This window comes from Dasypus novemcinctus, chromosome 2 (genome assembly GCF_030445035.2).
Source record: "Dasypus novemcinctus isolate mDasNov1 chromosome 2, mDasNov1.1.hap2, whole genome shotgun sequence".
NCBI classification, from domain to species: domain Eukaryota; kingdom Metazoa; phylum Chordata; class Mammalia; order Cingulata; family Dasypodidae; genus Dasypus; species Dasypus novemcinctus.
The window spans coordinates 20,854,553-20,866,699 of record NC_080674.1 but is presented as its reverse complement, the minus strand read 5'-3'; the positions used below and the strand labels follow the sequence as shown (position 1 = coordinate 20,866,699).

At 37.4% G+C, this 12,147-nt stretch overlaps 1 protein-coding gene across 5 annotated transcripts in view; it reads left to right on the top strand.

Moving 5' to 3' along the window:
- The window catches only part of CDH18 (cadherin 18), a 1,139,369-nt gene that overhangs the window by 1,035,073 nt on the left and 92,149 nt on the right, over positions 1-12,147 (top strand). For all 5 annotated transcript variants that reach the window (XM_058307287.2, XM_058307289.1, XM_058307283.2 and 2 more), the window contains one exon: positions 2,626-2,879. In XM_058307287.2, the coding sequence (XP_058163270.1) occupies positions 2,626-2,879 (254 nt within the window). The remainder of the gene's footprint in view (positions 1-2,625; positions 2,880-12,147) is intronic.

Sequence of the window (12,147 nt, the reverse complement as noted above, 5' to 3'; positions counted from 1 at the left end):
TTCCTACAAAGGTAAACAAATTGTGTGTAAGGTCCCAGACACCCTACTTAATCAGAAGAAACTTAGTCATTACAAAGCTGCCATATGGAACCTGTTGACTCTAAAACAAACGCAGACATTGAACTGAAACGAATGGTAACATGCCCTGATTCTGACAATCCATGCTCAATTTCAACCAGGATAGACTGTATCCTTTCACAAAATTTCTAGTAAGCAGTACATGTGCTCTATATTTGAAGAGGTTATTGAAAGTGGGATGAGATTTATTGATGAAAGGGTCAAAGGCAGAGTCTCACTAATATGAGGAGTGAGGAGTCAAAGAAAGAAAAAGGGCAATATTTAGGTAAAATTAAGTGCTGTTTAACTCCCAAGACAGGATGCTTGACTGTTACTTTGATACTTATTTCTGGTTTCAGTTCCCTCAGAAAGAAATGGCTTCCCAAAATATAAGCTACAGTACCAATTAACACTTTAAAATATATAAATCTAAAATACATATATGTATGTACCATATATAAATACATATAATTTGCAGGCGGTCAACTTCTGAGACTCCTAGTTTCGAAGATTTTTCTGTTTTCTCTTATAAAAATGTGTGATGTATTATAGTAGGCCAACCTCGCTCATGTTTCTATGGTCTGAGAAGTTTCCCAGGTTAATAAAGACTGGTTTTAAAATGAAATGACAATGTTTATTTCAATGCAATCTCCAACATCTGGGAATGCTAATTTTCCAAGGCAATTCAGAAGAAATAAGGGAAACAGCCAGAAGTAGGATGGATCATTCTGTTCATAAAATCTAATTAGGCTCACTCTCTTACTATTTACCTTCTCCTTGGTCCCAAGAAAAAGGCTGCAATATTGAAGCAGGACCATAAAAAATCAGTGATAGAAACAGGGTTGAAAAATCTCTGTTCTTCCCGAGATACTTCTCAGGAAGACCAGCGCCATTGAAACTGTCCTATGCTCCTAATAGCAGGTTGTTTTCTGGATCACCTACACTAACCTCACCATGGAAATTCTGTCCACAGTTAGACTTATATTGAAAAGATCAGCTCTACAGAAAAAAGTTCCAGCTGTGTTCTGGAGATACCTCATTAGGACTCACAAAGCCTAATATGGGTAAAACTTCCCATCTCTACATTCAGTGAAGTCATGTTGGTCATAGCTGAAATTACCATTGTGGGAGTATTTTCACCAGGGAAATTTGCAAATGCTAAAAATCAGAGGTTTTTTTTTTCTTTCTTTTCCTCCAGAGATCATTTACTAGCACACCAGCACTCAGCATTCTCCCACAAATAACAAATGAATTCCCATTATCAGTCAGTCTATGGCTTTATTTTATAATGGATATATGAAAAGCATGCATTAACAGTAGAAAACTTGTGTTATCTGTATAATTTTAGTGTTATTTGATTTTCCACCACATTCTTTTCCATTCCTACATGCTCCAGAAACACTAAAAGCGGTTTACTTCTTTGGAAACATCATATACTCTTTTCCTCTGTGTCTTCATATTCTGCTTTTTCTTAAAAATATTCTACTGCTCCACACTCAAGTAACAAGGTTTAACATTTTCTAAACATACACTTCCTCTATAAGACAGCACTTCCTTTTGGAAACATTACCTAGCTTTTCACATGTAAAACCGAATTTTGTATTCTTATTTATTTCTGTAACACCTAGAATGTTTTATAGCACAAACTGCAAACGTCTCTTCACTACTTTATATCCTATATGCTACCTGGGGCAAAGCACCAGGCTAACCTTATTCACTATCATATGCTAAGTCCAATTCATGGTCACTGACATCATTATAAAGAGAAGACAAATACTGATTGGATAATCTAAAAAGAAAAACACTAAAAAGCTTACAAGAAAATATTAACATAGACTCAAACAAAAATATTGTAAGCTAAAAGCAGGTGAAAGAAATTTTAAACTTGTCAAGGCAATAATATAAAGGAAATTAAAAGCAAAACAAAGAAACAAAAACAGCATATATATTTGAGTGAAAATAAATATATTCACCCAAAGCTAACAAAAATGATCTTCAAAATCTGTGTTTACTTTGCTAAAAGTAAAAGAAAATATTGTTCAATTAAAACTTTTAAAAATCATCAGATTTAAAAATAAGATACCAAGTTAAAAACCAATAAGATGAAAATTAGCTTATGATAGACTAAAATCATTAATATAAGATGACTTTTTAAACATTAAAGTGGAGTTCTAACTTATTTTTTAAATTTGGGGAATTGATAGCTAATGTTTTAAGATTTAAAAGTTTCAGGTTGAAGATGAGATGAAAGAAGTTACTAGAAGGAAGCAACAGTGAGCATTCCACAAAAGCTGCTTGTGTGTAGGGGATATCTTTTTATACCTCATGTTTCACCGAAATTATTACTGGACTAAACCACAATTGATTCAGACTTGCATTTCCAGGATTTCTGCTTTAGATAATAACTTTATGAACATTGTTAAGATGCATCTCCTTGTTTGTTTTTAAACTAATATAGAATGAATTAAATCTCTACATGTAATTTTTTCTCAAAACAAAAATGCTTGATTGGAAAGTAATGAAAAACCATAACCAATTTTGGAAATCTTTTTTTTTTTTTCCCTATAGCCACTGAACTATGAGAAAAAGAAGTCTTATACCCTCAACATAGAAGGAGCAAATACACATCTTGATTTTCGCTTTTCTCACTTGGGTCCTTTTAAAGATGCTACAATGCTGAAGATCATCGTCGGGGATGTAGATGAACCACCGCTATTTTCCATGCCTTCCTATATCATGGAAGTCTATGAAAATGCCAAGATTGGAACAGTTGTTGGCACAGTTTTAGCACAAGATCCTGACAGTGCTAATAGCCTAGTAAGGTATAGTATACCTCAAACTTTATATATATGTGTTGCCTCTCACATTAATATAAGATGAATGAAATACTTTTACAAGATTTTATTTCCATGTCATTTTCCTATTAATATAATTCAAATATAATGGGTTTTTGTCAAATCAAGAGTATATACAGCAATCTTCATGAAAATGTTCTTGCCCATATAGTTATATTTTCCCACTTTATTTTGTGGATGTGAGCATAATTGATAGGATTTTTTTGATAGAAAAATTTAAACACAACCTAGAGAATCTTTGGAACCTTAGTGATAGGAAGATAGATTGTAAAGAGCCAGGATTTGGTAATAATACACATCTTTAACTGGCTTTTGGTTCTATCCCAGTAGTGTTGTGACTTTAGAAAAACCAGCTACCCTTATCTGTAAAGGTTGAAAATAATATCTATCTCAGAATTGTTTTGCAGTTGTAAGAAGCAATTTGCATAAAGCACCTAGCAGAGAGTCCAGCACCTAGCAGCCCTTAATAAATGCTAACTTGCATGCAGTAGTGTAGAGTGTTGATTTAGAGACCAGTCTCTGAAGATAGGCATGGCAGTAATGTATTTCTGGCATCTCTGTTTACCAGCTTTGTGAACTTGCACGGCCAGTCAACCCTGATAAGCTTCAAATTCTTAATATACGAAGAACGAATAAATATGCATCAGCATATTTATAGAATTATGTTTATTGGAATAAAGTACATAACACACTACCAGGCACACACTAAGTGTTCAATGAATAATATGAATAGTATTTTAGTATTTTATAATAGTATTTCATGAAGTAAAGATCACTATGCTCCTGAAACATAAATCCAGAGTGATTTTGCGTGTGTGTCTGATTTATGAGGAAAGCAAAGGATGGCATAAATGTATAAGACTCATTCATTACCCTGCATTTATACCCTTGGTAATCCTTAAACCCTAGAAAGTTTGAAATCTTTAAAGAAATGAGTTCGCTTAGTGCCTTCAAGGTCCTTATTCCCATTCTCTTTAGTTTTCATCCATTTTGACAAAAGCTAATATGCTAAACATTTTCCTGGCTATCCAAGCGCTATTTGTAAAGACTCTCAATTTCCTTTTCTGCAAGCATAATTGCTCCAGTTTAAAAATGCCCATAGCAGTCATGCATGAAAATAAACTATTTTCTGTGCACAAATGTGTTTATTCAACAACCCTGATATATCTAGGAATGCAGAAATGGTAACTTGCTATTTGATAAACCCACTCTCAGGCTGAGAGCAAGAGTTAGATATTGCTTGGAGAAGCAGATAGGCAAAGTTTACCGAATATTGTTCATACATTAAGTTTTAGAAATGAATCTTTAATTAAGTGATGGGAGAAGTTTCCAACAGAGAAAAGTCCACTACACTTCAGCACTTAAAAATGCCATATTTCAATGACACTTTAGAATCTTAACAATATCTCTAGTCTACAGATAAAAGGTGTTTGCTGTGAGCTCATTCTTTATAAAATGTGGCCAAAGCCGTTGGGAAATAAAGATATTCCAGGTTGTTACTGTGATATGAAAGATTTGACAAATATTGGTATAACTTTCATTTGAAAATTAAAGTTTGATATTCATAAGGTATTCTGTAAGTTTAATTAAAATGGGAGTAGTATTTCTTTTTTTAACAAATGTTATTTTAAGTACCTGTCATGTTTTGTATTACTATATAACATGCAATATTTTATTATAATAGCCTACATAATACAGGAATGAACACTCCATGCACACATACATGTGGGCAGATACACATAAACCCCAGAGCAACAAGAAATCTGATGGAGAGAAAGACTTGAAAAAAATGCCTGTGAGACCCATATCACAGCGTCCTATGGGTGTTCACAGTCTGACGGAGATATATACAGAACAAGTGGTCCAATGTCTACTGGCAGGAATGGGTTAAAAGAGAGTGAACTGAAGCTTATAACTAAGGTGAGGTTTAAACATGTGTAAAGAGGAGGAGGGAATTTGTAGCTTTTTTTAAAAATGAGAAGCTTACGTTTCCTGTGTGTGCATCATGGGAACACAGTTTAGGGTACTGTAGCAGTTTGATATTATTGATGAATTCCAAAAAGAAATACTGGATTATAATCTGATCTATACCTGAGCATGACTGAGTTATGATTAGGGCTCTGAGTCCCCACCCACCAGATAAAAGGCATGACAAAGAACAGAGTTGAGGGTTCTTAATGTTGGAGTTTTGATGTCGGAGTTTGTTGCTGAAGTCTTAAGCTGGAGCCCTGAGGAAAGAGACAGAGCTGTTCACCTGGTAGTCTACAGCTGACCTTGTGGAAAGGGGCAAAGCTTAGAGAGCCTCATAGTCTACAGCTGACCTTGTGGAGAAAACAGGAGCTGAACCCAGAGGGCCCAGAAAGCCTGAACCCTCACAGACGTCAGAAGCCATCTTGCTCCAACATGTGGAACTAGACTTTTGTGAGGGAAGTAACTTATGCTTTATGGCCTGGTAACTGTAAGCTCCTACCCCAATTAAATACCCTTTATAACACACAGCAGATTTCTGGTATTTTGCATCAGCCCCCCTTCGGCTGACTAATACAGGTACACTAGAAACTTTCAGAAATAATCCCTTTATTACTTGGACAGAATAAAGATCTTAGAAAAAGTAATTAACTGCCTTGTCACTTACATGGTACAGCGAGTCCAAAAGAGCAGGGGAAGAAGTCCCGTTGTGGCTTTTCTCCTGGGTGGCTGACAACTGCTCTGGTTTGGGGTCGATAGATGGCAGTTCTGCACACTCCACTTTGCACCAAAGAGAGACTAGTTTATGTACTGTTTGTGTCTGGTTTTTATCTCCCTCAGGGGAAGGGATGCTGACACTGAGAATTCCTGTTCTGATAAGCATATGGGGTCGCTTGTTTCATTTCCGGGTTCATTACTCTTACCATCTCCCCCAGATTATGGAACAGCACATAACAGAAAAGGAGGAGGTGGGGTTAGGGGAAAAAAGGAGGGTTGCTTAGTGTGTGTTTGTGACTTCTCCAGAGAAGGAAGTGGGTAGGTGAGGATTAGGCAATGACCTCTTAATAGATGTCTCTGATTGCTTCATTAGACCAGGCCCAGCCTTCTCCCTTTTATTTATCTCCTATAACCTAAGTTCATCTCCCAACTCTGAAGTGGAGACAGATGGGTCAGGCCTGCGGGCCCCTCCCCTTGGCCAATATTGACGGTAAAGGTTTGGGAACACTGGCAACTCCAACACATTAGGAAGACTTTCCTTATGTATACCATTACTCCAAGTAGGCTGATCAGGCCTGACTGAAGAAATCCATTCTCCCTCACCCCCTTGGAGATAGCTGAAAAGGCCCCACATAAAAACTGTACAGTTTGCAGTCAGTGAGCTTGCCCTTGGATTTCAGTTAATTCCTGTTCATCCTCTCCTGAGGTATTAACCCATGAATGGCAGGGGGTGTTAGCAATAGCATATATGCCTCCGTGCTGGGCTGGGAGGAAGTCTGAAGCTATGTGATTATCAGATGTGACTTTAGTTAGAGGGTCTAATGGTTTTTAGTGACTCTAAAAGGCTTGTGCTCTGAACTCAGCCAGGCAAGGTGGCTGGCAGATTGCATGCCATATGTTCACTGGTGAACAAACTGAAAAGATGACTAAGCCATTCACCTAGGTTCTTCTGCAGCCTATCAGTGTTTGCATCTTGATAGGTTGCAGAAGAATGCACAGCCCACAGCTGTGTCATGATCCTTGTCACAGGGACTTCCTGGTGTCAGTCAAAACATGGGGCAGGGAAGAGCAGTTCCTTGTTTGTCAATCTGGTCTTGGCAAAGAGAAGAGAGAGACTGAGGGATCAAATGGCAAATTCGACCATTGGCCAAGTTCCCTGTGGTCACAATGGCTCAGGTCAGCTGGATGAAGTTGTCTTCCTTCCAGTGCACTGCTGAGTTAGATCTGTTGGAAAAAGGAGAAGGGAGCAGTAACTAGTTCTGACAGGGCAGTTTTGCAGCCACTTTCCATGGAAGACACTTCCCTTAGACTATTTGCAATAACATTTTTCCTTCTAAGCCCACCAGTCTGTCTTCCCTTTCCCCCGAGCTATAAATTCACCTTGTTCCCATTGATCTGAGTGCCTCACCCATATCTTCTGGCTCACTTCCACCCCTTCCAGATAGATGGAATTTGTCAGGACTTCTCAAAGTGTCCCATGGACTTTTCCCAAGGGGACTGGTGACCCAACCAGGTTTAGGCACCACACATTAACCTGCTGTATGTGTCAGGTACCATGGTCCCACCCACTAGATTCTCATCCCATGTGTGTTAAGCTCTTCTAGACCTGCTTCTGTCATCCCACCCCTCTTCCTGGCAGCCCTAACCTTCTACCATCCTAGGAATTGTGCGGAGGCATAATGGAGTAAAAAGTGGGATGATACCCTGACAGTGGCTGAAAAGGAGAGTCCCAAATAGGGTGCCTTTGGTCTCCTTTCTAAGGCAAATCCTTATCTTGATGTGTGTATGGGCAGATGTTCAGACAAGCCTGACTTTTTCCTCCAACCATGTCCATTCCCTGGGCTAGGAACCAGGATAAAGCCATGGATCCTTTCTTGGGATCTACTGAATTCAGCTTCCAGAGGGCCTAAGTAAAGTAAAAGTCCATCCAGTAAGACAATTGTCAGGGTGTACATATTGAAGCTCATTTTTCAAGCAGCCATTAAAGCTTTCCCAAATGCTGGCTGGTTGTGTGTGATACGTGACTTGGCAGGTATATCCAATTCCATGGTTCTTAACCCGATATTGAGTGAATTGTGCAGTAAAGTTGGGTCCTTGGTCACAGAGGACATGCCATCTGGGCACCTGAATGGGTGACAAAACTGTTTTTCCAAGGTATCCCTTGTATGTACTTTGCCTGGGAACTTTTTGGTCCAGAAACTCAGGGGTTTGTGAATTTGTTGCTTTTCTTCACCTTCCAGAGACCAGTAGTTGTGGATCTGGGTGATGGAAATCTAAGCTCAAATGGAGAACCAGAGTCTAAAGGTTCTAGAGGCAGGGAGATTGAAATTTACCTCCTGCTGAATCTGTTCCTTCTCTGTTTCCCAGTGGAAAGCACATGCTTTCCTTGTCTTCTGACAGAGGGGTGCCAGTAGATATCTGGATGAGGCCAATATGCAAATAGCACCATGTCTGAGACTGTGGGTGCAAAAGGGGGCATTTGTGCCTTGCAGCTCTAATGGTCCATAGTCAGCCGCCACACTCCACTGGCCTTTTTCACTGGCCACACCAGACTATTACAGGCAAGATGTAGGAGCAGAGGACCCCCACAGGCAGAAGATCCTTTATCAGGTCAGTAATGTCCTTTTCCCCACCAGGGTGGTGATGTTGCCGCTGCTGAAAACATGAAACCATGGGAAATGACCCAGAGGGTGTCAGTAAATTCCCATCCCCACACTAGTGTGGAATGACCAAAGCCTCCCAACACTATTTGTCCTCCCCTCCCCTCTGCCTCAGGGTACAGAATAGAAGAGCAAGTGAGGTAGCCGGAGGTCCCTGGAAGGCTCCTTAGCCTTTGTATGCAACTTCCCCAGGGAAGGATGTAGGGGTAGGAGAAGTCTGGACAATGGCCCTTAACACATGTCTGTGGTTGCCTTTCCAATATAGGGGAATGGAAATTCTTGAGGTTAGAGGAATAAGCTAGAGAGAGATCTCAAAGAGGCTCCATGAGGTGCAGAGATCTTTGAAATTTATCCTGGCAGCAATGCCAAGGGGGAAGAGAAGAGAAACAAAGAGTCCTGGGTGATTATGATCCAAACAATGACAAGAAGATTTGCATTTCAAAACACAAATTCAAAATGTGAAGGATGGATTACATGTGCCCAAAATTAGACCAAAGGACAAGAAAGCAGTCAAGTTCGAAATTCTTCCAGTAATCCTTATGCACCCTAACATGTACCTAAACACCCCTTCCACACAGAGCAGTGCTTCCACATAGAACAGGGGCAAAATTACACCTGAGGGGACATGTGGAATGTCTGGAACATTTTGGTTGTCGTTACTGGCATCTAGGAGGTAGAGACCATGGATGCTGCTAAACATCCTACAATCTACAGGTCAACCTCCACAACTTAGAATTATCTGGTCTAAAATGTCAATAATTCTGTGGTTGAGAAACCCTCACAGAGTTAAACCAACTGCATGGTAGATTGGTGAAACTACAATGTTGTTTATACTCAAGGGGAAAAAAATATATAAAGATAATTTGGGAATATATACCAGTATGTACGTCACATAAACTTGCATAGTTGTGTGAATATTTCAACATGACACATTTCATGTTATGAAACAAATAATTTATATAAAATATTGTCCCATTATATTATATTATCTCAATATATGCCCCATATTATTAGGAGCATTTAATTTAACCCTACTCTGTTGCATACATGTAGAATACATTTTCTCAAATTTAATATTGAGAGGAATCAACCATTAATATATTCATATTCTTTCTGCCTTGCTTTTGTTAGACAACTAAAACGAATCCTGCAAAGGCTGCCTTAAAATAATTAGACTCCGTAGTTGCTATTTAGGGACATAATTTACATAATATTTATTCTTGATTTTAATAAAAAATGTGTCATTCACAAGGGCCTCTAGGTACAAAGAGTGAATAAAAAAACACCAAACATTAACAAACACAAAAGCAAGCCTTATACTTCCACCTTTCTCAGGGACCAAATGTTTGTACTAATTAAGGAAAAGCACATTGAAAAGATGTACATTACATGTGCCCTGAAATACAATTAATTCCACGTTTGTAGAATTGGTAAGGAAAGGGAGTTGAGTCCTACAGGCATTTGTGGAAAGCTTCCTACTTTTGTATTCAATGTTCTGAACTATTTGTAAGACTCTTCAGATTTCTAAGAGCATACCATGTCTTGTTTTTTGTTTTTTGTTTTCCCAAGCAAAAACATAAATGTGCAATTTGCAGCAGTGTAATCATCACCTTTTAGAAAATAAAATCAGGGTCAGGCTGTTTCCCTGCAATGAAGTATCCTTTGCTTTATATAAGCTATGCTTACTAGCTGTCATACTGCAAATGGAATTCAGAAACTTTCCAGGTTAGCTATTGAGCAATCATATTGGTCCTGAGAAGGAAGAGCTTTTTGCCAATGTGATTTTAGATCACTTGACTATTAAAAACAGTAAGCGAAGCAGTGCTTGCTGTATAAGGACTTTATATAATTTGCCATGAACCCCTATAGTAACCTTGGAAAAGGGCTGTGTTATTGGTTCCATTCTCCAGATAAAGAAACCAAGGCTCAGAGCGTTAAGTATTTTGGCCAAGATTATGTAGTGAACAAGTGACAGATGCTGACTTCAAACCCTATTTGTTTTATACCAAATATATGTTTTTAAACCCACAATGTGCTGCCTCTCATATAATTCGACTGGTAATAAAGAAATTAATTCAAATGTGCACTTATAAAATTCAGGTATTACAAATTAGAAAACAGATGAAGGTTTTAAATGTGCAGAAGGCATGAATAAAATGCCGGTGCTGGGGTCTACTGTTTCTATGGATCCACTTCAGACACTGTGGAACTGGGCCACGGAAAATAGTAGAGTCTGACTTTAATTCTAGCATTTCCAAAACAAAACTGTTCTAAATTATACAATCTTTACATATTGTCACTCGATTTGGTACAAGAAAAAGAAAATAATTGTAGACTCATAGTTGATTATTTCATAGGATGAAGAGATTTATTAATTGAATACATATGAGAAAATACATGAACTCATCTTTACTTCTTTTCTCTTTTCTATGATTTCTCATCTAAATGTATCCAAATATTTACTTCCTTTCTCTTTTCTCTACTCTTTGATTTCTCATCCAAATGTATACAAATATTTGATTCTTCTTAAAATTTTCAATATTTTCTTGCACCATAATTTTAATAATCAGAAGTAAATATTAAATATATTATATAAAAGTTTCAATTAAATAATCCCATGACACCATTGATAAAATTATAGCCCATTTGTGTCTAACATTAAAAAGACAACAAATTGTGATCAGTTTGGAAATATTTGCCAGAGTAAAAAAAAAAAAAAAACTGACAGAAGATGTCTTTTTAAAAAATGATTACAAAGAAAAGTGTTTACTCATCCCATTTTGAGTTTTGTTGTGACCTCAGTGAGCAAATGCTTCCAGTATTAGTATCACAGTTTCCTTATTGGTATGTTTGATTTTATTATAATGATCTGAAATTTTCAAAAAGGTTCAGGATGAGATGGGATGTAAGGTACCCACAGTAATTTTGAATGTTATAAAAGCAAAAAAATACTAGAGACATATCAAAATAATGACAATGTCATATAGTCAAGTTGAAGGAAGAATAAAACAATCATTAAGAGGGTTTGAATGCAGGGTATGAACCTTTGAAAAGAAAGATGAGCAATAAATAAGAAAATGTGTTTCAAATTTCGCAGGTTAAAAACATCATCTGATACCAATGCATTTTTATTATGTAGATCAAACTTACATATAAAAGTTTATCTAACTGAAAATCTAAAATAATCTAATTAGTCCAGACTCAGAAAACGCTAATGTCCCTTTCTCAGAACTGCATCAGTGTCTTTAGTAGCACAGGAGATGGAAGAGAAGCTTAGTGTCTGTTTTGATCTTGGTGTTAGGAAAATTTTATTTAGTGAGATCACAGAGATAGAAAGCAAGCAGTCTCTTGTTTAGGACCAGAAGTCTGTTGATAATCCATGTTTTCTCACTGTATCTTATATCTTATTATTTATGGCCATTATTGGCAAACATGGATTGATTAATACAATTATCGTTAAATGACATGAATCCATGGCATTTGAATGTTGAAGAGGACCTAAAGATTTCTTAGACAACCCAATAATTTTACAGATGACATGTTTGTCACCTAGGAAGCCTGCTTGACTGGCCCCAAGTCACCCAACTAATTAATTGTAGACACTGGAAATGAATATGGTCATAATGCTTCAATAGAGATATAGAAGACCATCATTTTTTCAGTTTCTGGCTCAATTTATCTATTGATGCCACATGACCATCTAGAACTGACTATCCAGATCACACTTCTGACTTCCAGGAGAATAAACTGGTTTCTGGGAGGAAATTTTACTTAGAATAAATACATAAACCACAACTTAGTGATACCTGCCTGGTCTCCTGACAAGAGATTAATATCCAAATAGTTTTGTGTTTTCTATGAATTTTGCAAAGAAATGAAGAGACACAAAA